At 39.5% G+C, this 26,545-nt stretch overlaps 2 protein-coding genes across 2 annotated transcripts; one reads left to right on the top strand and one right to left on the bottom strand.

Annotated features, from left to right (window-relative positions):
* The first annotated feature begins 1,023 nt into the window (after positions 1–1,023).
* On the top strand, positions 1,024–13,468 carry LOC143886341 (hexosyltransferase GAUT11-like). Its single transcript, XM_077390288.1, has 2 exons — positions 1,024–1,583; positions 11,703–13,468. Exons 1-2 carry the CDS (start codon positions 1,434–1,436, stop codon positions 13,164–13,166), a joined length of 1,614 nt encoding a protein of 537 aa, XP_077246403.1. The 5' UTR covers positions 1,024–1,433; the 3' UTR covers positions 13,167–13,468.
* Positions 13,469–22,751: 9,283 nt separating this feature from the next.
* On the bottom strand, positions 22,752–24,553 carry LOC143886866 (TCP family transcription factor). The gene has a single exon (XM_077391026.1). The coding sequence runs from the start codon at positions 24,467–24,469 to the stop codon at positions 23,747–23,749; it is 723 nt and encodes a 240-aa protein (XP_077247141.1). The 5' UTR covers positions 24,470–24,553; the 3' UTR covers positions 22,752–23,746.
* Between the last annotated feature and the right edge of the window lie 1,992 nt (positions 24,554–26,545).

Genomic DNA, 26,545 nt, shown 5'->3' with positions numbered 1-26,545 from the left:
TGAAATCATCTTCTTGTTTTTTTTTTTTTTTCTAGTTTTTAGTGAAGTGTAATCTTTGGTTAAATGGACTTTGATAAGTTCATATGAGCTAAGGAACAACTTCAAGTGTATCAGAACTAAATAAATAAATAAATGGCTTTAGTGTGTATAGATGAGTTTCTTATTCCTTATTTTTAATTCAATCATATCAAATAGAAAACATGAAACTGGACATGAGATAGATGGTAAAATTGTGTCTGTGTGACTGTGTCTGTGCGCACGTGTGTGTTGGAAATTGTAAGTGCACAAAATTATAAAAAGCTATTAGATCCATTGGATACGAGCCATCAAAGCCATGCAAAATATATTAACCTTTGGCCTTCCAAGCCATTCTTACGAAATGGCCCATATGATGTAACTACATAACAATAGGCTAGATCAATCAGACAAATCCAAATATCATATGGATGGTCATGATTCTATGTAAGAACACACACCCATACCTAATCTATAAAATTGAAAAAGTCCATGGGTTTCAAACATTTTAGTGATACTTCTTTCCCTTGATCAAGACTAGAATCATGAAAACCCTTTTGGTAGCAATGATAAGACCCTCCCTTTCTTTTCCATTTCTCATTGGATGTTTGCAACCTTTTGAAACCACACGCCCTTTTCCTTCTTGATTGGAAACCAAAACGAAAACCACACCAACAAGGGAAAGCGCACACAAAAAAAAAGGAAGGCAATTGATATTGGCACTACCATGTTTTGATATTGGCACTACCATATTTTGATAATTGCACTAACTCACTTTGTCTTTTCCTTTTTAACACAGCGGTCAAAGGATATTACAGTTCCCAAAAAGCTCTCATAAGCCAATTAAAAAAAAAGACAGGCTGAGTTTGTGCAATTATCAAATCAAGGGAGTGCCAATATCATGATCCAAAATAAAGTGTTATATTCTTGTAAAAATAGCACACGGTTTCATGTGCAGGTCCTGCCCTCATTGCCTATTTTTAACTCTTTAGCATAAAAAAAAATCCAATACCACAGGTCATACAAAACAATTCACTAACATTTTCCATTTTTCCTCCCCTCCAATTACTAAACATAAATATGGAAACCTTCTCACTTTCAATCCTTTTTGTAGAAACCCCTCTCCTCCCTCTTATATTGGCAACTTCACAGATCATTTCCTCATATTCTCACCCAAAAATCATATGTCCCCTTCTCTCCATCGGTGAGACCCATTTCCGAAATCCATTTGAATGCAACAAAGGTCCACGTGGCACCCGTTTTATACTTCTTTTGATAGTTTGGTTCTCTGAGAAGTGAAGGACAAAGGTTGCGACGGTGAGGAGAAATCAGTTTATTTGCTTTCTCAATCTAATCTGAGAAATGGGTTCTGTTGGGTTTTTGATTTTATTGTAAATTGAGGGAGATATCATTTCAAGATGCGGAGAAGGGCGGCGGAATTCAGGCGCCCGGCGCGGAGGAGGGTTTCTAATTGGATCCTAGGGTTTCTTGGCTTATTTTTGGTCATTGGTATGGTGCTTTTTATTGTCCAACATTTCCATCAAGATCAATTTGAACAGCCTATGCAGGTAACCAGAAGGAAAAACCTAATTGCAATTTAGAATAATTTCAATTCGAGCTGTTATTGATTCATTGAACAGATTTTTATTTGATTTGATGTCTGTATTGATTAGGTTTTCTGATGAGACCTATCAGTAGCTGAGACTTCTGATTGGATGACCTGGTTTTAGTTGATGAGTGATTGTGTTGAAATTTTCTTTCATAAATAAATGAAAAGCCCAATTTGGGTTCTGTCTCTTTTTTCAATGTAACATGTTTCTTGGTTGTAGAATTGTACGGATTTGTTTTGATAGATGCACACCCATATTAGCATTTATGAATAGCTCCTGATCAAATCCTCAGCAGTTGGAATAGGGGCAGCTGAAATATATGGTCTGGTATTGATTAATTGATTGACTTTAGATTTTTTTATTGTTTTGCGCTGTATCTTTCATATGATCCATATTTTGAATACTTACCCTCATAGTTCCACACCTCCCCCCCCCACAACACGCACCCACGCACTGAGTCGACTCCTTTTTTACCTTGGCCGTGTTCTTTTCCAAGTCCACATTATACCCTACAAATTGAATCAAAACTCCTTTGACTCTTCTGAATACTCAAACGCGTCAACCAAGTACTTGGCTGCGCTAACTGAGTACTCGTCCGTGTCGCTCCGAGTTGACTAGGATCTACTTTGACCGCATTTTGACCCCACATCTGCGCTTTGAAACACTGCTTTCCCTTTCTCAAGTTGGACCCCTTTTTGGATGACACTTATGGTTTGAAGAGTCTGGAAAAGATTGCTGATATCACAGGATTAGTGAAATATAGATGAGCTTAATTTGAGTTTGTAAATCATCCAAATTTGATAATTCTATCATCACTTGTATACCTTTTTCCCAATTTTTTCAAGTATTCGAAATTTGTAGGGTTTGGGGTGATCCTTTTCTGTCAGCATCTATGATCTATGTGTTCAATCGGGCTTTCCTACGGGAATTTTTAATAAAATCAAAAGTCTGCATGGGCACATTTAACTTTGTGATGCTCTGGTGGAATGAATAATTGTTATTTTTGTAAACAATTGTTTGTTTGATTGAACTTCCAAGATCTGTTGTTCAATGTTAGATATAACTATATAAGTTTTTCACTTATGTCCAACATAACCTTTAAAGCAAATAGATCTGTATGGATTAGTGCCTCCATTGACTTAGCTACATCTTACATGGATTTTTGAGTGTGAGTTCACAGCATTCAAGTCCAGAAACGAAGCCACATGTCTCAAATCAGTGCGCCTATGAAAGGTCCAATAGATTACATTTAAGTAGCCATTACTTGGGTTGAGCTAATCCATAATCCATATAGGTTTTGCGTGTGTTCTTGTTTTATCTTGTGCTTGATTTGTCTGGTCTCATGCTGCTTAATACATATCTTATCCACAAGGGTCTTTTAGGTTAGTGCACACACTCAAGCTTATTGCAGTCCTATGCATTATTTTGTGTGTATTCTAACTGCAACATGAATGTGTGCTTATCTCAAGCTTTTAGCTTTTGTGTTAGTTTCCGTTGGACTTGTATGACGTCAAGATTAATGTGGGTTCTAACACCATAGTTAACTAATTATAGCCGTGATGCTTCTAATCTACTAGGAATCCACAAAAAAAGTAGATAACTTGCCAGAAATTGAACCGGTGTTTAAAAACTCGTTGACTCGACTCAGAAGTCGACTCCCTTTTACCTTGGCCGCGTTCCGCGTTGCACCGCGTCCACATTCCGCGTTTTGCCCTACAAAGTCAATAAAAACACCTTTGACGCTCTTGAGTTATGACCGTGTCAACGAAGTTCTTGGCCGCATCCGCACCGAGTCGACACGGATTTTTCTTGGCCGCATTCTGCGTCACATCCGCATTTTTAAACACTAAATTGAACAATAGCACAAATTCGCCCGATTGATCTTCAGAAAAAAATCACAGATACACACACATAAACATAGAGAGAGAGAGAGAGAGAGAGAGAGAGAGAGAGAGAGAGAGAGAGAGAGAGAGAGAGAGAGGGGGGAGGGAGGGAGGGGAGCGAGGGAGGGTATATTTGTTCATGTTGGATATGGTGTCTTGTTTTCCATGCAAGTGGAGTGGGGAGCATCCTAGTTAGACTAGGAGTGTACTCTATATTTGGTCAAGTTAGATATGGTGTCTTGTTTTCCATGCAAGTGGAGTGGGGACCATCCTAGTTAGACTAGGAGTATACTCTGTCTTGGTAGTTCCTTGTTTGAATTGGAAGCAAAGAAAGGAGTAGGACAGTGGCCAAGCCGTGGGATTTGTCTTAGGGTTCTTAGTTGGACTAGGATATAGGGAGGGATGGAGAGACTTAGGTTTTAACCTAAGTTATATAAGTAAATGGTATACCTTATGGATGATTGATCGTGGGATGATAAATTTTCTCTATTGGGCATAATGAGAGAGAGAGAGAGAGAGAGAGAGAGAGAGAGAGAGAGAGAGAGAGAGAGAGTAAGGGGGTTTGGAGAGATTATGAGAAAGGGATTCATATTTTGATCTGGTTTTAGTTCAAGGGGAATACCATTGTAATCCTTTGTTCTTGCTCACGGTGGATTTCTCATGTACTTGCCGTTGTTGAACCACGCTAAACATTCGTGTATCTTTGCGATTGTTGTTTTCTTCTTTATTTTGTGTGATAAGATCAGTTTAGGCCTCGTCAGATTTCTACGAAGTGTTTTTTTTTTTGTTTTTTGACAAAGATACCAATTTTATTAAATATGGATTACAAGTGCACTTGTGGGGGGAAACAATGCCCTATATACTATGAGGCTCTAGAAGCTTCTGAATTTGGCAAGACGATCAGACAATTCGTTGGCACTTCTAGGAATGAGAGAAAAAGAATTTTTACAAAGTAGTATTAGAGCACAAGTTAGAGCTTGGGTTAAGGAAGAAGAATAACTAGATAAATTTTTTGAGTTTTGATTTTTCTGAATTTAATTGCAGTTGGAGCATTGTTTCTCTCTGTTTTGGTGTTTAGAAATGAGATGAAGTGATTTGGAGGAGGTTCCAATCGGTTAGAGCCAGTTTGGATCTAGTTTTGATCAAATTAAATTACGTTTTTGGGTTTCTAGCAGTAGAGACCGTTGATCTGCCTGTTGGTTTTGATCGGTGCAAATCAACGTTGGCTAGATGCTCTATAGGATTTGATAGATGATTGGCACTCTCGGGTTTTAGATGGGTTTTCTGGGATCGGTAGGTAACTTCTCTGATCATTGCTCAAAGTAGGCAATCGCCATGTTAACTTTTGCAGGAATTCTAGGGCCGGTGAGACGATCAGTGGGTGGATCACTGATCAACTCTCCTAGGATGCCAACCAACTTAAAAAGCGTTGAAGGGAAAGAATGAAACATTGAAGAAGATAAAGGGTCATGAGTTGGAGAGGATAGATCGAGGTAACTCCCTCTGGAGTTGACTGGATGAGTGACTCGGGGCGGCTACACACTTGCATTGACTGTATTGATTGAGTAAGGTGGAGTCAATGCCAAGATGATTCGATAGTATGTGTAACTAGTACTTCTGAAGGCCAATGAATGTTTGTGGTGACGGCAAATAGGTAGAGACGCTTACACAAATCTTCGGGCTGGCTATGAAACAAACCAAGGTGGAGATTGTTAGAACTGGTATCATGTTTTCCATGTAAGTGGAGTAGCGAGTATCCTAGTTAGACTATGAATCTACTCTCTCTCTTGGTAGTTTTCTTGTTTATACTGTTTTCCATGTAAGTGGAGTGGGGAGTATCCTAGTTAGACTAAGAATCTACTCTCTTGGCAGTTTTCTTGTTTGAATAGAAAACAAAGAGAGAAGGCGGACATTCTCCAAATCGTGGGAATTTATCTTCGGTTTCTAAGATGGATTAGGAGACACACACACACACACACACACACACACACACACACACAGACTTGGGGTTTAACCTAAGTAATAAAAGGTAATGTTATACCTTATCGATATGTAATTGGTTTAACCTAAGTAATAAAAGGTAATGATATACCTTATGGATGTGTAATCGTGGGATGAGAAAGTCTCTCTCTCCAGGCAACCATTGTATCTTGAAAATCCCCTCTAAGAATTTTTCTGGACATTTATGTAAACTTCTCTTCTCTATGATAAACAATCTGCAAAGCCTGAAGGCTCTAGTTCTTATCCGCCCTAAATCCTCAAAGGTTCATATGTAAATAGATGTTTCCGAATAAGGTGAATTCATATAAATCCCGAGTGTCTATTTATACTTTTGGCCTTTTGGGTATGTCGAAGGCCGCTATGGAGAAATCTTGTTTGCTCTGTTTGATGATGAGGGGCAATGTTGGGTGGAGTCTGAAAGTTGCCCTGACAATTGCTTATTTGGACTCTCTGATTCATGGACGAGCCTGTTTTGCTGCCTACCAATTCAATATCTGATTTGTCTCTCGAACACGATTGCATGATTAATGAGCCTAGCTACTCACTGCGTCGCTACAGAGAGTGTTGGTGCCTGCAATGAAAATATCTTGGATCATGGGAAAACTATAATAGAGCTGTCAGATATCCATTTTTATCAAGAATGGCTAATCATCTTTCTACTAGCTCGTCACTAATAAAAGAAACAGACTTCTGCTAGGAAAACAAACGATATCAATTTCTTCTTGGAGGCTGCGGAGATTGGAAGGGAAGAAGAATGGCGGGGCCGTTAAGATTGAGAGCGAGAGAGAGGGAGTTGCAGGTGTGGCAACTTGGACTGAAGCAGATGGAAAGGGGTGAGAAGGAAAAGAGAGAGTTCGTCGGAAGGAGGTGGAAGAAAATGAGGAGGGTTTTGCTCTCTTCCCTGTCTCCCAAAGAGCCGATAAACATTGAATCGGAGAAATCCCTAAAAAACCTCAGAACCCTACCCTAAAACCATCTGGTGAGAGGAGGGAGACGCGTGGGTCGCGAGACGCAGCTGTAGAGAGAGAGAGAGAGAGAGAGAGAGAGGACAAAAATATGGATGTTTAGGGAATTTCTGATTTTCCAGCTGGTGTCAATAGTAAAAAAAGCCTTGAAAATCCTCACGTCAAAACATTGGAATTTACACAAAAATATGGATGTTTAGGGAATTTCTGATTTTCCAGCTGGTGTCAATAGTAAAAAAAGCCTTGAAAATCCTCACGTCAAAACGTTGGAATTTACAAAGAAATTCAAAAAAATCTATCCTTTTCTCTTCTGCTATATAGTATATAGATATATGAAGTTTCAATATACTTTTAAGGAGGTAAATGGATAGTTACGCTTTTTTGCTATTAGGTCATAGACTTTCCCCTATCTGAATATTTTTTGTGAAAATTATTGTTGTTTGATCGTCTATAGTTCTATTTGGGACAATTATGTTTATTATGCAGATGTCTTGTATTTGGGCTGTGATTCAAACCCCCTCCTCCAACACACACAGACACAGTTGACTGATGTGTGCAACGCACACGTGGAAAGAAAATTCAATTTTCAATCTTCTCTATCATGGTATTTTGGTGATTTCTTGATGCAGTGACATTAATATATAAGCCACATAGTAGGGGTACAGAGTGTGAGGTTTTGTGTGTTTCTTTACCGAGAAAAAAAATGAATAGAGTTTGTAACACTAATCGAATTCGAAATAGCGAAACTCTCTTCATCCGTGGACGTAGGCAGGCAGACTGTCGAGCCACATAAATCTTGTGCTCTTTCTTTCTATGTTTGGGTATTTTGCACCTCATGTTTTCATTTGCTACACTTTGTGTTTGATCCTATTTTGAGAGATTTGAGATCTTTCAGTTTTTAATAGTATTTGTGTTTTTGTGTAATTGCTCAATTTTCTAACATGTTTTCTACTTTTGGAGGATTCCAAGTAGTTTCTTTTATCATATATCATCACAAGGTGTTGTATTGAGAATTTTTCTATTTTAAAAGGTTGAGCATGAACTGGATTTTTTTGCCATCATAATTCTCCCTCCTTAGAGAGTGGAGTGTGACCATTGGGGATGAAGATCAATTAGAGTGGAGTGTGACCTGTTAGGGTGAACATCAATTTTTTCTGAAAATTGCTCACTTTGCAGTGATTTGTGGCATATGGAACTAGAGAGAGAGAGAGAGTTTTTAGGTTGTTGTTTCTCCTTGGTGGAAGATTGTCTAGAAGATCAAACATTGGAGTGAATTGGGGCATATGGAGCGATAAATCGAAGGTTAGGATATTATATCTCCTTGGTGCAAGATTGTCTAGAAGATCAAATGCTTCATTATCTATTGGGATTGATTAGGAAACATTTTTGGAAATCATAGTTCAAGATCTTCATCATAGATGTAAAGAAGTCATCTGTGGGAACCATCTATGCTACCTGGATATATGTGTGTGGGTATCTGGTACTGCAAGGATTTGTTATAGGGTTCCTCCAAGTTCCAAATCTTAGGATAAGGATACGACAAGGATTCTATATGAGTGTGGGATATGGGTAAGAATCCACTAAGAAAATTTTAAAATAGTTTAAACCAAATGTGGTTTAAATCTTGAAAAGCACACACATCCCTCTTATACAACAAATCAATACCTCCTTTCGTAGAGACCTCTCTCCTTTGCGTAGGATTTTCATCTCCTTTATAATGACATTTACAACTTAGGATTTTTTGGAATCTCATTTTCTTTATGGTGAGGAATATAAAGAGAGTAAAGGAGATTTATGGTCAAAAGGTTTATTTCTTTTGTCTTTATATGAAAGACCAACACCTTACAGATGGAGGCAAAGTCCAAAGTAAAACATGAGGATACGAATGAAGCGTATCGACACCTATCCCACACCCTTCATCGTATCTTGTTAAGTAGGGTACTCCACCCATCGTATCTTGTTACCATACTTTGAACCTCAGCATTTGCGAGCTAGGGGAGGGGGGAGGGGAGGTGAAGAAGGAAAGCTGCTAAGGTTAGACAAAAATAGTAAATCATGAGGCGGTGAAAGCTATTTTGGTCCAGTTGGGTTTGGTGATGAACAAGGCCAATGTGCCGAAAATATTTTTTAACGAGTATCAGAAGGCTTGAGTGGAGGGCTATGAAGCACGGATAAGGGTACGTATATATGTGATTTAAAAAAGAAGAAGGATACGGCTACGTTGGGGGTACGCTAAATATAATATATTTTTATATTTTTATTATATATTTATAAAAAATAAAAAATAAATATTTTGTTAAAGAAGTCAAATAATTTAATTGGAGAACAATCAAATAACAATAACATCACCAATACGGATGCGTGGGCCTCCGGTGAGTAGCCGGTACGCACCTAGGGCAGATGATGAGGGCCTCCGGAAAGTGCGGGTGCGCCCAGGTATGCCCTCATCCTCATCCTCCCGATGATGTTTGGGTGCGTACCTGGTATGCACCCAGGTCGTACTCGGGTGCTCCTGCACCCAATACGCACCCGATACGGGTGCGTGGGCCTCCGGAGAGTACCCGTGCTTCATTGCTGGAGGGTGATACTTTGTATGTCATTGCTTGTACTACATCCTGGGCATGTGGAGAATCACCTATCAAATGATGAGGTTGATGAGATAAGTAGAGACCTAGACATTTTTTTCTTTCCATATTTTTTAAGGTGCCAATGGGATGGCGAACTTGCTTGCTAGAAGAGGTGTTGTAAAGCTTGATATGGCTGTCGGGCAAGCTCTGTCCTCTTGTAATTCTTTCTTTTCCCATTAAAGCTTGTTATCAGAGGAATGATAGAATGAAGGGCGCCCTTGCAAAAAACCAGCTAAAAGGGTGTCTCCATTGGTCCTTTTCAGCAAAGTCCATTTATGATGGTGGAGAAAAATATGGAAACGGCTTTGCTATAAATTTGCTTTGCTGAAACAGACCAATAGGGGCGCCCTTGTAGCTGATTTTTGCAAGGGCGCCCTTCATTCTATCATTCCTCTTGTTATCAAGATTTTTCTTTTCGAATCATTGAGAAAACTTTATTAAAACACAGCAGAAATACAGTACAGAAAAATAGAAAACAATTTACAAGGGGCAGAGATTGTCCCTCTCCTCACTCCAGACTCCACCCACCATTGGTCCAAGGATCCGGGACGTCAATGCTATGGGGGATATGGGCGAATGATAAAAAGGAGGACTGACTTAATTCTGAGATTTTGTTGATCGTACTTGTTAATCTCCACGGGCCCGTAGTTTGTTTCTTCCCTCACGAAATGACATTAGATGACTAACCTTCCACCAGCAGGCTACCTCCAAATGAAACTCGAAACAATATCAAACCTGTTAGGAGGGCTCTAGGTTCCGCCTTGCTCAAATCTGTAGTACCGATTGGTCCAGTCAGGGAGAATGTGTGAGTAATTATCCAATCCTCCTCCTTCCCTGTCCCCATATGGTTCCTATAACCGCTGGTGGACCGGGTTACCGAAACCCACACTATCGAAGTTATGAAGAACATAAATAAGAAGGTAAATTAAAGTTTTTCTTTTTACAGAGCAGGATACAATTGTGAAAGAAAAAGTGTGTTAGTTTGGTAAATTGAAGTTTTTCTTTTACAGAGCAGGATACAGTGGTGAAAGAAAAAGTGGTCTAGTTCATTTTAAGGACCTCAACATGCTGAAATATTCACCTTATTTTTACCTAAACATTTCACTTGGGGTGTTGCTCCAGAAAAAAGTGTTTTAGTTCATTTTAAGGATCTCAACATGCTGAAATATTCACCTTATTTTTACCTAAACATTTCACTTGGGGTGGTGCTCTAGCTTTATAACCTCACGGTTACAATAATGACACACCAGAATTTAGCTTGTAAAGCTTTTAACGATTCCTTAGATGCTCTCAACAGCCCATACAAAAAGTCATTAAGTATGGAGTGCCATTTTCAAAATAAGGGAGTGCAGAAATCATTTCCTTTAATATTATATGTTTTAATTTATTATGTTCTATTTTTGGTAAATTACTAAATTTATGGTTTAGATATTATGGTCATAATGCCTGTACATCACTATTCTTTGGAAGATCATGATGTTAGCAATAAAATTCCAGTGTCACAAACTAGTTCTGTACCATTTAACGGAGATAAGAAACACACATATATATTGATATGAAGTGCCTAATAATCCTAAGATATATATGCAACTATAACATGAACTAGCCCTCCGCCTCATATCCATCTCATACCCTGTTGCATTTTCTCTGAGTATTTTGTCCATTATGCCTTGCTCATATTCACTTCTTTATAAACTGAATGTTCTGTTTTTTAGTCTATATGCATGGAACAACTTATGTAGAAAAGATAAAAGGCTAGTGCCACTAGAAGTAAATGATAAAGTAGCAGCACATCCCAGCATACATCATTTGCTAGCTTGAGCCACTGACTTCCATTTACTGGAACAAGATCATTCTCTACATTACGGCCCTGATAGTGAAGGTTAAGCGTACTCCTTGCTGAAATTTACTCCTAGTACCAAGAGAAGGCTGAGTTCCAAGCAATAACTTCTTTTATGTCCCTACAAAACTGTTTCGAGGTCACAAAATTAATCTATGCCCTTAATTTCTTTATAGGAGCTCGCATTGCCACTCCCGAGACCAATGAGTTGTGCGAGCCAAGGAGAAAATTCTAAATTAACAGATGGGTGGAAAGATACCAACTCTCTCTCTCTCTCTCTCTCTCTCTCTCTCTCTCTCTCTCTCTCTCTCTCTCTCTCTCTCTCTCTCTCTCTCTCTCTCGGGTTAAATGGTTGATACGGTGCTGCCCTCACAAGAAATGGGACTTGCGGCTAGTCTTCTCTTCTACAGAGTTTGGGGCTGCCTTGGCAGTTTTGATGGAGTATTCATGGGGATTCTTAAAAGGGTTTCCTGGTGTAGTTTGGGAAGGTTTGACTGTATTCGTGGTACATTGGGGGACGCCTCATCCCCATGTGTGTGCGTGCGTGCACGTGTGTGTGCGTGTGCGCATTCTCTTTGTTTTTTTCCTCAAGTCGTACCTTTGTGAATTGTTTTGACAATTATCCATTGAGGGCTTACTTTTCTTCCTTTAACAGTGTGCGTGCATGTGCGCGCATTCTCTTTGTTTTTTTCCTCAAGTCGTACCTTTGTGAATTGTTTTGACAATTATCCATTGAGGGCTTACTTTTCTTCTTTTAACAGGAGATGGATATGAGTCATGCGACGATTAAAGAGGCTCCAAATATGGCAATAAATCTCACCGAGGAGATGTTAAGTGCTACCTCATTCGCCAGGCAGTTGAGTGATCAAATGACACTAGCCAAGGCATATGTCATTATTGCAAAAGAGCACGATAACCTTCAGCTAGCTTGGGAGCTCAGTTCAAAAATCCGACATTGCCAGCATTTGCTTTCGAAAGCCGCCATGAGAGGGACACCTATTACAGTAATTGAAGCAGAGTCTATAGTTAGAGGATTATCATTGCTAATATATAAAGCCCAGGACACTCACTATGATAGTGCCACCACAATAACGACGCTAAAGAACCATATCCAAGCCCTCGAAGAACGTGCAAATGCGGCGACTGTACAAGGCTCCACATTCGCTCAATTAGCCGCCGAAGCCCTGCCCAAGAGTCTTTACTGTTTGAACATCAAACTTACAGTTCAATGGCTTAGTAATCCTGCACTACAAGAACTTGCGAATGAGCAAAGGAATTCCCCTCGGCTTTTGGACAACAATCTCTATCACTTTTGCATTTTCTCTGATAACGTGCTGGCTACTTCGACTGTTGTGAATTCCACTGTCTCCAATGCCGATCACCCCAAACAGCTCGTTTTTCATATAGTCACAGATCAGATCAATCACAGAGCAATGCAGGCCTGGTTTTTCACTAACGACTTTAAAGGGTCGACCATAGAAGTACAAAATGTGGAAGAATTTTCTTGGTTAAACGCCTCTTACTCTCCCGTGATGAAACAACTCTTAGATGCAGAAACACAAGCTTACTACTTAAAGGATTCTAAAGATCAAAAGAGCGAAGTAAAATTTTGGAACCCAAAATATCTGTCTATTCTGAATCACTTGCGATTCTACACCCCAGAAATATATCCGCTGCTCGAGAAGGTGGTGTTTTTAGATGATGATGTTGTTGTTCAGAAGGACCTTACCCCTCTTTTTTCCTTGGATTTGCATGGGAATGTGAATGGAGCTGTGGAGACATGTCTCGAGGCGTTTCATCGTTTTTACAAGTATCTCAATTTCTCAGACCCAATTATTGGCAGAAAATTTGATCCACAAGCCTGTGGATGGGCATTTGGGATGAATGTTTTTGACCTAATAGCTTGGAAGAAGGCTAATGTGACAGCCCAATATCACTACTGGCAGGAACAGAATCGAGACCATTCGCTTTGGAAGCTTGGGACCCTTCCTCCCGGCCTTCTTGCATTTTATGGACTAACCGAGCCGCTTGACCGAAGATGGCACGTGTTGGGATTAGGGTATGACTCCAATATTGATGATCGGTTGATCGAGAGTGCAGCCGTCGTGCACTACAATGGGAATATGAAGCCATGGCTAAAGTTGGCTATCGGCAGGTATAAACCTTTATGGGAAAATTATGTCAACCATACAAACCCTTTTCTGCGTGACTGCATCATTTGTTGACGCGCTTGCTTTTGTTTCTCGAAAGCTGAAGTTTTAGTTTGCTTAGGAACATTTTTTTTTCTCAGTTCATACATCAGAAAACATGAATATACTTGTCTGGAAATTTGGAGGGAATTCATTTTTGCTGATAGGGTTTCCTTACTCCCTTGAGGTGTAGGCTTCTTTGGTTCAGCAATTTTTGTAATAATGTGTTTTGGTGGATTACTTGGATTCAGACCTGAATTTTTTGTAGTACAGCGATCTGGTGATAATTTTAAAACAATTTTATAGGGCCCTGTTTTTTCTATGGGGTCTTCTCTCAATGTATTGGGAGTTCGTGGTAATCTTTGTGTCTCTATTTGATTAATTATTGTAAGGGGTGAGAGACATGGGGAGAGGGAGAAGGTGAGAGACTTGCGAAAGAGAGTGGGAGCGAGAGAAATGTTATTTGTTTTTTTTGAGTAGGTTGTTTTAATGTTACGAAAATATCCCTTATAAATCGTTATAAATCGATATAAATGAATGAAAAACAAAGGGTATTTTCGTACATTAATTAGCACCCTCCATATGGATCCAATGGCCACATCTAGGATCAGCTGTGTGGCAAAATCCTGTCAATTTAACATGTGTATCCTTTGGATCCATTGGACCCTATGTGTCCATTGACTGATTGACATCCTCTGTTATCCTTAACTTAGATGAGTTAATTTGCAATATAGTGATTTTGTTTAGTCAAGCTTGAATCATGGGACCACTTTTGCCATTATATGTTCATAAAATGGAACCATGCGAGAAAGAGAACTACGACTTCCGACGTCTATGTTTACAAACCGACAACTCGACAAGAAAGATGTGTCGTTGGATGTCCAAATTTGACTTCCACACTTCCATATTACTAGCTTTCATTTATTTTTGGCCTCCCAATTTTGAGTATCTACGCCTCCCATGTATTCAAGTATCTGAGAAAGATTTGGATGATCTTCCTAAATACAACAAAAAGCTAGAAACAATATGAAGAATGGCCTTCTTTAACCAAGCTCATTTCTTTAAACCAAAGTAAGTCTTCAAGCACTGTTTCTTCGGAATGAAGAGGACTCAGTTCCACATGATTCTGAAGAATGAGAAGCATTGAAGAATACAGCCTCATTGCCCAATTTCGACCATCTTTACTGTTTCCAAGTCTTATCTATTTTTGGCTTTCTACTGTCAGTCTCAACTTCTTACTTCTTATATGTGTGAGGATCTAAGTAGGATTTGAATGATTTTCCTAAGTAAAAATTATGACAGAAGTCTAGAGCCACCAAACTTGCGAACAGAAGAAGCCAAATCCATAAGCAGGTGACATAGGTCCAGCTAGCCTTGATGGGTCTCACTCATGTCCAGCTTTAATTCTCTTGTCATCCACAAACGAGTAAAACAAGTCCAGCCACCCTTCTAAGTCTTCCCTTTCACACTCCAACTAGTAGCTTAAGAGGAATTCTCTCTTCTAGAAGTAAAACTTTTTAGAAATATAGCCCCTCAAAAACTAAGACTCTAAGGAAAGGGCTCAATAATCATTATCCTCTTATCATGTAGAGAGAGAGGACATTAAAAAAAAAAAAAACCAGCCATAATATTACCAAATACAAAACGAGTTTTTATATGGTGCGTGACCGTAAACGGTACCACCCTTGATATTTGATCTAACACCGCAGCGCACTTTTTAAGAGGCTGCTGTTGGATCAAATATCAAGGGTGGTACATTTGATGTGCCACCTTGATGGTACTTTACAGTCGACCACCGTATAATTTCTCATACAAAACAAAGAAGTCATCTATAAAAGAAAAGAAGTCATAAATAACCAAACTATCGACTCTTCTCATCATAATCAGAGAGAGAGAGAGAGAGAGAAGAAATGGCAATGGCATCCATAAGAATCAAAACCATGTCCATGTTGTTGGCTGTAAGCTTGTTAGCTGCTGGCGCTGTTGCTGAGGACGTCATGTTCAGTAGCGAGAGCCTCGCCAGCAACGAATTCTTGGAGAACGGACCGTATCGGTTTATAATGCAAGGTGATTGCAATCTAGTACTGTATGTGAAACCAACGAGGGCTATATGGAATTCAGGAACAAATAGGCAGGGAACTAACTGTCGGGCTACGCTGCAGAGCAATGGAAACCTTGTTATCTTCTCGGGTTCTGATGTAATCTGGACAAGCAATAGCGCAAGAGGACCAAACAATTACCGTTTGATCGTTCAAAGTGATGGGAATGTCGTCATCTACGGTGCAGCTCTCTGGGCAACTAATACTGTTCAAAGTAGGAAACGATTGTTCTAACCAGGGCTCGAGCATGGTTCAAACATGGGATGATGTCTCCGACAGAACTCTGAGACTGCAATTTCTCTGTTTTGCTTGAAATCGTCCCCTTTTTCTGTTTGCCGTTTCTAGCTTTTTTATGGTAAGTGTAATCTTGCTTAAATGGATTTTGATCAGGTCATACTAACTGAAGATCAACTTCAAGTGTATGCACAACTTCAAGTGTATGGGAAATGAATAAATAAATTGCTTTGATAAGTATAAATAAGTTTCTCTTTTTTTATTTTTAATACAAAAAAATCAAATAGAAAACAAGAATCTATATTTGAGATGGATGGTAAAATTGAGAGAGCGAGAGAGGGAATAATACTAGAAATAAAAATAGATCTCATTTCCTAAGGACGACATGAATTTCTCAACGAATTGCATGGGAGATATACTACAAATTGAAGGAATATTATTCAAGGACGCGGTAAGGAGATTCGAGCCAATTTCACAATAACCAAGAAGAAGAAGAAGAAGAAGAAGAAGAATCGGAATCAGAATCAGAATCAGAGGAGTGCCATGTTTGTAGAATAGAAAGTGTTTGTGTGAACAAGCGGAGTTGCCTTACCTATAGGGTGCGTTTGGATTGCGGGAATGAAGAATTGGAATCGGTATCAAAACCCATTCCTATTCCAATTCTCTCTGTAAACAGAATGACAATCCATTTATAGTGTTTGGTTAAGCACTGGAATCAATCAAGGGAATTGATCTGCTGAAACGGACTCAAATTTTCAATGAATATTTCATATTATACAAATCAATATGACTTTTTGTTCAAGGCATCAAGTTCTGATTCCATAATAGATTGAAACATATCAACCTGAATCTGCCACCAGAGCATGTAAAGAAAAATAATTTAAGACCGAGTCTCCTGTACCTTAAAAACACAAGGTTGGAACTCAAGGTTGGAACTGTTGGGAGCATTTTGTTGGGTGGTGAAAGAAGCAAAAGGTAAGAATCACACAGCCTTGGATAAAAGACAGTGATTCTTGGATGCAAGCACCGGGGCGGAGCCAGGAATTTACACTTGAGGGGACCGGGTACACTTGCTAAGCATTGGTCATTGGGGGGCCATGCCCACTAAAGTACTAGCCAATCATGCATGTACAGCCGTGCACATAAAAGAAATTTTGCAAGTCATTGGTTTGTATGGTTGCAGATGGTTTCAACGAGGGTTTCAAGAGGAGCGATTGCGGAGGTCTTTGAACCTCCGCCCAAAGAGGTTTCAAGTACACTTCCCTGGAGGAAGGGGTTGGACTTGCAGAGATGGGTCTCAGGTGAGGTTTGTTGGTTGGAGTGGAGTGGAGTGGAGTGGAGTGGAGGGTTTGAGATAGAGATGGGTTTTAAGGATAGGTGAAAGATGATGGCATGGCGTGCAGAGAGACATATGGGAATCAGAATACCACCCAATTTTCCAAAGTTAATTCCGCAAGGCGGCCCCATTCCGTTACCGAATTTTGAACCAAAGACCCGTTTTAGCGAAAAACAATATAATTGAACTCCGTTTCTCATTCCCAAATCCGGCGATCCAAACGCGCCCATAATGCAAGGAATAATAATAGACTGGAGGCCCCTCGCCCCCACCAAATGGATGGGTCAAAGCTTAATTTTGATAGAAATTCCAAAGATAATCTACGTCACACAGGTATTGACAGTTTATTTTCCTGACTCAGATGAGCGCACGTCACTATCCTTTCCAGGTCCGGTGAGGCAGAAGGAAGAGCCCTTTCCCTGGGTATTGAAATGATACACAAATGCTATGAATGGTCCATTATAATTATTAATGGTGATTCTTAAAACGTCATTTTGCATGGACATCAAATAAATCAGTAGGTCTTTGGAAGTAGTTAGCAGGCATTCTCGTGGCAATTAGAGATCTTTGCTTAAAAATAAATCCAGACTTCCAGCATTTGTTGAGGTTCGCTAATGTGTAAGCAGAAAAAATGGCTAAGACCCTGTTCGTTTCAGATTGTGAAAATCGATGGTGAGGGCCAATAGGGCCTAAATGAGCAGAGAAGAAAGAACTAGTTATGTAAACTACAATCTATCCGAGTGAGGATACTCCTGCATCACTATGCTGCTTGAATAATTTTATCTTGAAATTATCACGTCAGCAACCAATTTACTTTTGATGATATCTTATCCAAGAACAAAGGTCGACATGAACAAAGGGTGGCAAGTCTTATCCGAGGATAAAATAAACACCCCGCCGCTTGCTATCCCCCATGGAGAACAGCCCCGTTGCGATTTTTATTTTTTATTTTTTTCACTTTTTTCGAGTGATACCTTGTAAAAAAATAATGATACTGAACCCTGAACAAGTGACTTGCAACCAAGACCTGTTGGTGAATCTTGTGATATCAGATCAGCCTAAGCATCGCAAAAGGGTGGAACGGCAATGGAAATTAGAATCCCAGAAAACAAGCAATAGAGCATATCTGAAGAAGACCTACTGTTTTGAGGATGGAACTTGATAATGTACATCAGATATCTAATAGTTCTGTAGTACATGCAACTGCAATGAGAGGTTCTCAAATGAAAAAAGAACCAAATTTCTGCTCCATTTGCAGTCTCAAACAACATGTTTGGAACTCTTACATATTTCTGTTTAACAAGAAAAAGACCACGAAGGGGATGGGAGACAAACTGGGAGGCTTTTGAAAACAAAACCATCCTCCCCATAATCTTACCAGTTCAAATGCGTGACTTCTTAAGCTGCCAAACATCCCATGGAAAAAAGATTCCAGGATCTGAAATGCACAGCCCCTCAGAAAATGCTCTAAAAAGATGGACGTCTAGGATGAACAACAACAATCAACTTTCCAAATGTAGACTCAATACAAAGATTTCAATTCGCACAACAAAAAGACTTCACTAAACCTCCAGAAAATGAAAATCGGTAAGCTTTCAAAAATGATTGCTGCAAAACCCTGTTGACATCACCTAGTCAAGTTGCCCCTTGATGCAAACCTCCATAGGCAGGCGGTCTTAACTCTTAAAATAAGTTTCTACACCAGTATTTTTTTCCTTTGTTTCAAAAGTACATTATATTTAAAAGAAGGGAAAAATAGAGTTACACCCCCTCAAACATTCAACGATAACCTTGGGGTTTCAAACTCATCAACTACACCGCCTGACTTTTCAATGTGTATAAGGTAGACCCCCTCAGTTGACAGTCCATCCACAAATTGAAAGGTTACGATGATCCTATGGAGCTGATTTTTTGGGCACACCTATGTCAGGGCCTATCAAATGAATGCTTTGGATCATCCAAACAATGTGGGTCCACTATGTGTTTGGTCAGCGGACTAGAGAAGGTTCTCTAATCAACCGACTAGAGAAGAGATGTTAATTAGCATTGATAGTGTTTCAAAAGAGGGGCTCTACCTTAAACACATTGAAAAGTCAGGGGGTGTAGTTAATGAGTTTGAAACTATAGGGTTATCGTTGAATGTGTCAGAAAGTTGAGGGGGGTAACTGTATTTTTCCCTTACAAGAAAGCTGTAACAGTACCATTCAAAAAAAAAAAAGACAAAAAGGAGCTTTAACGGAAAATATAAAGCAGAGGGACAAGACACCCTTACAGCAAAAATCACCCGAAACCATCCCTCCTAATATTTACGACTCCACCCTTGATCCATCTGAATCTGTAATATCCACTCCATCCTATTTGCACCCCCTTTTTTGCCAGTTTATCAGCTTATTCATCTGCTGATCTCTTCATATGCTGGAACAGTTTGATTTCCAAAAAAAAAAGATCCCTGATTTGTGAAATAATAGTTGCTAGCTCCCAGATGTAGGAATCACAAAATGATTTCAATTTGCATAACAAAAATAATTCACCAGGCCTCCAGGATATGAAAATCAGTAAGCTCACAAATTTTTTCCTGCAAAGCCTACTAACACCACCTAGAATAGCCATGCCAAACTTTCGTTCTTTTTTTGGAAAAGGCAACACTTTTATTAAGAAATGTAGAAATGATTACAAGTGCACTTCAGTCGGTAAAGATTCCCACATATAAAATGAGGCACTAGATGCTCCTAACTTGGCTAGACGATCAGCCAAATCGTTGGCACTTCTAGGAATGAGAGAAAAAGCGATAGTACCGTACAAACTTAAATCTTTAATCTCGTCTAATAGATTGGCTAGTCTCCATGGCCCGTCACTAATTCCTTTAGCCCATAAAATTGAGTTAAGAGGAATCACTTTCTACTTCCATGAAAATGGCCAATCCTTGGTGGAGTGCAGGAACCTTAGCTTCTATGGAATCGCGAAGCAGTAGATGATCTCGCCCAAAGTATTCCTAAAAACACCTCCTATACCTGCGTTGCCTGGGTTGCCTAGGGAGCAACCGTCGACAATGAGTTTGATGGAATTTGATGGAGTGGGGCTTCGATCTCGCCACTACTTTACTTTTGGGAATGCTGCCTTTCAGAATTGTGTTCCAATCTCTAATGATAATGCCTGCCGAATGTCCGGAAAAAGAATGATGTTGATGAGCCATGCCAGACTCTACACCTACTCCAATAATCAGAGACTGAAAAACACCTCCTTTCAAACATTGGCAATGCATAAACCATCTTACCACCATAAAAAAATCACTCCCTAGTAAATGCTGGTCCTACAAGTAAACCAAGTCTTACCAGCTTAGCAGCTGCTGGTTTGGTAGAAAGCAAAGGAGTTTTTGATAGACTTGCTAGGGCCAGACCTGGTATCGGACAAGAACTAGGTAACCTCTACTCGGAGGAGTTGATGCCTAAATCGGGGCCGACGTATCCATGCAAATGAATTAAAATATTAAAAGTGAAACGTATGAAGGAAAAAAAAAATCTGATTGATAATAGTTTCTACGGAGATAAGCCTATGCAGTGAAGAACCAACCTAAGCTTTCTTTAACTGGACATATGGTAAGATCCAAAGACAAACCTCCTGCTATTGTAGTTCACATGCTCATTAGCAAACTCAAGCCTATTACTAACTAAATCCATTTTGAACCAAGGTCACAAAAAAAAAAAAAAACAGTTCCAAAATGGGCTTCGGTGTTAAACTAATAACCTTTACCCGAGTTTTAAAGTCTTAATAAATAATTAATTTATTTACAATTAATTAAATCAGGGATCTCATTTTTCGTTTCCATCATCTGTTCGTGTTTTGATATACCCTCTATAGCGCAAATGAGGTGGCAGATTTTTCAGTCAAATTTCATGTGGCTTAATCTCTTGCCCCCTTTTGAAGCTCTTGTGTCAGTTCTAAAAAAACATACCTTTATATAAAAATAAAAAATAAAAAAAATAGGGCAATGATAAATTCGCACCCTCTGTAGGATAATTCGCACCCCTTTAATGTGAATTGACGTTAAAAAGCATTAAAGTCTGCCACATAGCCTCCTTTAAAGGGGTGCGAATTATCCTATAGGGGGGTGCGAATATATCATCACCCAAAAAATAATTTAATACTATAAGAACTTTGTTAAAAAAGAAATAACTAATTTAATATTACCTTATACAAATTTTCCTAGTAAATAGTACTAGTAACTATCCAAATGACCATCTGGTGAGCTCTCTAGCAGCCCCTTAGGTTTATGTCCTAAACAAAGGACATTACTTTATTCTTCCTAACAGTCTTCTATCGGTTGTTTACCTGTTGCACATATGAAAAAAAAACTCACATAAAGTAAGCTTACCTTACTCAGTTTGTTTTCAGTTTTAGAAGTTCTTCGCTGTCATCTTTAATGCCCTCAGGATTGACAGCTTCTAGCTCTTAAAATTTCCCATTACCTGTCTGCCTTTAGTATTTCATGCTATTTTGGAATTTTGTAATTATAAGCTCCCTCAGTTAATGGTCGAAGGCCAGTTCCAGCGCTATTTATTTAGAGAGATTCAACTATACAAGGAAGGATCTTCACCAAGAAAAATGAGTTGGGTGGGACATTAAAAATCGTGCAACACAAACAAAATTTAGATATGTAATAATAATAATCTATATTTGAAAAGGCTGTGGAAAGTACACAATTGTAACTCAATTAAAATTTTCAAATTAATCACAAACTAAGCCTATGTATATAAAGTACCGTTATTGTAACAAAAAGAAATAACAGAACTGCAACTACAATAATCCTGTATGGAGCTTATATTGATGTAACAGAGTAAGACACCTATCTATGTATGTACTTCAAATAAGTTAACCAAAGTCGGCGAGTTAACTCATGTTTTCTTAAAACTTAAAAAACTTGATTTAACACTCAAATATCTTGAATGTTTGAAAAACTCAAAAGACCAAATGCAGTTAAATTCACAACATGGATAGTTTTGACTCAAACTAGGAATATCATTAGTCCCAATCCAACTTTGAGTTCTTTAACTATGACAGTTGGATGATGAAGAGGCAAACTCTATAATAAGAACTCATTGAGTTGCTTACAGCCAGATAACTGATAATTGGTGTTTCCTCCATTCCTGGAGATCAAGTCCCGGTTTAGCCAAACTATCAGCTTCTGAGTTCATCTTACACTACCTCAACTTCACCTAGTCCCTCTAAAGATCAAGAACTATATCATTCCATCATAACAACTAGAAAAGTAGGTATTGTACTAAGCTCTGAAGGAAATGAGGATCAACAGGAACACATTTTTAGCATCGGATGTTACAAACATGGTTTCAAAACTCCCCCACGCTATCATGGACTCCCCAAGTTGACTCCCTTTTACCTTGGCCGCATTCTTGTCCAAGTATATGTGTTGTCTCACAAAGTCAATCAAAACTCCTTTGACGCTCCCAAGTTTTGACCGCATCAACTGAGTAGTCAGCCGCAGCAACCGAGTACTCGATCAGAATGTGCAGAGTTGACTAGGACATCCTTTGGCCGCATTTTGACCCGCATTCCCATTTTAAAACAGTTGTTACAGGGCATTTCAGTATTATATGGGTGAGCAGCCAACACAGTATGTCTTGATTGACAACTGATACATATGGCCCATATTATAGAGTATAGACTACATATGCTACCTAAGAAGGGAGATTCCAAGTAATCTCAGTATCGCTAGTTTCAAAAAACAGAATATTGGGCTCATTAACAGCAGATTTTCATCGTTAATACAGAGTCATCAGAGCTTCTGATACAGCACACCAAATGCAACAATTCATTTTAGAAAAAAAAAAAATTTTAATGCACACCCACTGATTAAGCACTGCAAATAGAGGAAAATGGTGACGGGATATATTCATATTTACCTAACACCAAAAGCCAGTAAGACAAGAGTGAAACTTTACCAACAAAAATAGCAACACTTTTATTCACACTCCAGACAGACCAAACAATCCATTAAATACAGAATACCCCATTATTTTGATGCTAATAAATCCAGGAAAAATGGCTAAAATACAGATGCAACTAAATATAGAGAACTTACAGTCTTGACGACTTTTTTAGCAACCTTCTTTAAATTCTCCACGCCAACACAGAGGAGAGAAAGAGACTTCAGCAACAGTCACAATTCCAGACCCACCAAGACCCTTTCCCTAAACATCATGACTTGAAAACTCTTACTTTTAGTTTTAACTCATGATTTCCCAAAAAAAGCAGTTTGTGAACTGAACTTTCAATCATGATTGCCTTAGTAGTCCTCACAAATATAGGGAATTTCAGCTACAACTTCAGACCTTAATTCACAAGCTCTGGCCACAACCACCCAGGAAAGCCTAATTTCCCTACATAACCCCCACAATAAACAACTTCTTCACATAAACCAGGAGGATTAGGGATTAAGTTAAACCAGTCTTCATTTACCACCAAACCACAGAAAAGCCTTAAGCTTTCCACCATGAGAGCCACAACAAGAGCTTTTTTGCAAGCAACACACAGAATTTGGATACTTATAGTCTTTCATGAGCTCTTCCTGAACCCACCACAAACCCAATTGCCTGAAAAACCCTATTTGTCATCATGACAATAACATCAATTTAACTGCATTTTCAGAGCAAAACAGAGAATTCATCCAAACCCACTAATCCAAATTCCCAAATAGCAAAAACCCTAATTCTCCCATCTTAAACCCCACCAGAGATAACCCATCTGAATTCCCCATAAATCCTACTTTCCCCAATCCACAAAAACTAATTTTCACCAAAAAAAAAGAAGAGAAATGGACAAATGGACTACACAAGACTAATTAATACACCCAAATCCACAAACCCTAATTCTCCAATCTTGAAACTAAAACCCTTACCCAAACCCTAAAAACACAACCCAACCATCCATCATCAACGATTCTCGTCCTCTCTCGTTCCAGAACCCCCGGCCGGCGATGATCCCGACAGAGACGCAAACAAATTCAGATGCCCTTGCGCCAGCGGCAGATAATTCCCAACCCTAGCCGCCGACGCCTCCCCAATCGCCGGCACAAACCGCCCCCCCGGAGGCATAACAATCTCCGGCGTCGCCGCAAAGCTCCACACCTGTCCGAAATCCTGCCGGGCCGGTACAGCCCAGAATCCGGTAGCAGGCCCACCAATCCCAACCCCAAGCCCACCAAGCCCACTATAGTCCTCCTTCGCGCCATAATCATCATCCGTCCGAAGCCGCTTTCCGAGTATGAATGGAGCCGTGAGAGTCGCCGGTGCCGGCGCCGGTGCCGGCGACTGGTCGAGGGAGGCGATGGTGGAGGAGCAGGAGGATCCGCGGACGGATACGGCGAGGGCGGAGAAACTGGCCGGAGTGGTGCCGGTCCCGGTGGCGGCTATGATCGACGGCTCAGCTTGGCGGAGGAGCCACTCTATCGTCTGACCATCCGATTTGTGCCCCAATTCTCTTGTCAATTGGAAAACCCTAGCCGCACATATAATCGGCATCCGTACTCTCCGGCCCCTTCCGTCTACTTTACTGTGACGGTCCTTTGCCGGTGGCTTCTTCACCGTTAAGGCCTGCCGTTGCGGGTCCGTTACCACCGTTAGTGCTCCGTTACTCTCGCCGTCTGGATTAGTCATCGAATCAATGGTGTATACGCGCGAAAAACAGAGGGAGAGAGAGAGAGAGAAAGAGAGAGAGAGAGGGCTCAAATGATTGAGGAGCAGGAGCGGGTGGAGACAGGAAGGAGGGCACATGGGGGTAGTGGGACCCACGTCTAGTTATCCTGTGGCCACGGATATAGGAAAAATATGATGCATAGTTTTACGAAATTGACACTTGGGTTGTTTTGAATTACGAAATTGACACAGATTTTCAAGGTTATTTTCACTATTTTCACTGTTTTGCGAATTTGATTTGACGGGGAGAATGGGATGGGGATATTTTTTCTCTCCTTTTTCTAATTGCTGTCGTCCTACTCTTGCGTCAAAAGGTCTACTCATTAATGTCTATCTTATAAGGGGAAATGTTATCAGCACTACTACTGTATTTTGATGATCGCACTCCTCACTTTGTTAAAAATACGGTATGTCCCACACTATAGGATGATCTAAACCGTCCATTAGATGAGCGACAGCCTAAATAGGTTGTCCCCCAAAAGTAATTTTCATAGGTTGATCCTAACCTTCCGATCTATAGAAGGCTAGGATCAACCCTCTAACATTCAGATCAGAGGGTCAACCTATGGAAATGATTTTTAGGGCACAACCTATTTAGGCAGTGGCCCATCTAATGGACGGTTTGGATCATCCTATGGTGTGGGTCATACCGTACTTTTAATAAAGTGTAAAGTGTCATCATTAAAATACAGTAGTGCTGATAACATTTTCCCTTATAAATTGCCTTCCATTTTAGGTAAGACTTCGGAAATGCTACGTCTTCGGATGGATATCGTACTCTCGAAAATTTGAGGGGTATTTTGGTCGTTTCTAAAGAGGCTTAAATACAGCGAATGAAATGGTAAGAAGGCTTACTGATATTGGCACTACCATGTTTTAATTCAAGGCAATGATAAATCGACCCCCGTATAATGCAGTGCTTACTACTTTAGAGAGGGAGAACTGGGGTCGATTTAAGATATTAGGGGGTCGATTTACTACTGCACATGAATAAAAAGGAATGGATATATTTGTCCCCTTTTCTTCCCCGGGCCACCTATTGTACTTACGTTTTATGTACTTGGATTACAAGGGGTGGCCTGGGAAGAAAAAGGGGCAAATATATCTTTCCTTTTAATAAGTTCAGAAACTCAGCTTGTCTTTTCTTCTTTAATAACCTTTGCAGCTGTCTAAATTATAAAAGACAATATGAGTTAGTGCAATTATTAAAACATAGGTAGTGCCAACCATAGTTAGCAAAATGCCATTTTAAACAGCAATTTTTTTTTTCAAAAAAATGCATTTTATTGGTTTGCCGTTTAATACTCGCTTAAAACTTTTACACTAATTTTTGGAAGATGATTTTTTCGCCCCGAGTAGGATAATGCGCCCACCCTTTTAACGTGAATTGATGTGTCAAATCACGTTAAAAGGGGGGCGCATTGTCCTAAAGGGTGCAAAAAATAATCGCCCTAATTTTTTTTAGGGAAACATATTAAACATGTTTAAAATGTATTTTAAACGTTTTAAACAAGTTTTTGGTCAACTTTCCAACTTTAACCCTACTATATTTTGTAAATGACAATTTTAAACGCATTTTTCTATTTTTTTTAACCAATACTGTATTTTCCCGTCCTGTTTTTTTGCCTAATCATGTTTTCCTAACTATGTTGCCAACATTAGTACCTCTTCAATAACTCTTTAATAATTTAATCATCTGAACTTCGTCTAGGACCCTTTCTACTTTACACACAGCAAGGAAGTGAAGATCACTAGGGCTGTTTTTTTCAACATTAGTTTGGATCATCCTATGGTGTGGTCCATACCGTACTTTTGATAAAGTGTAAAGTGTCATCATCAAAATACAGTAGTGCTGATAACATTTTCGTTTATAAATTGCCTTCCATTTTAGGTAAGACTTCGGAAATGCACGTCTTCGGATATCGTACTCTCAAACAGGGGCGGAACTACGTATAGCGTTGGGGGGCCACGGCCCCCCCCAAAGATTTGCAAAATCATTAAAATAACTATTATTTTATAGTTTCTCGTGGGATTTAA

The sequence above is a fragment of the Tasmannia lanceolata genome, unplaced genomic scaffold (genome assembly GCF_043159265.1).
Source record: "Tasmannia lanceolata isolate RefF3 unplaced genomic scaffold, GAP_Taslan_0.1 ptg000011l, whole genome shotgun sequence".
Taxonomy (NCBI): domain Eukaryota; kingdom Viridiplantae; phylum Streptophyta; class Magnoliopsida; order Canellales; family Winteraceae; genus Tasmannia; species Tasmannia lanceolata.
The sequence above is the reverse complement of the archived record's forward strand: the minus strand, read 5'-3'. Positions and strand labels throughout refer to the sequence as shown.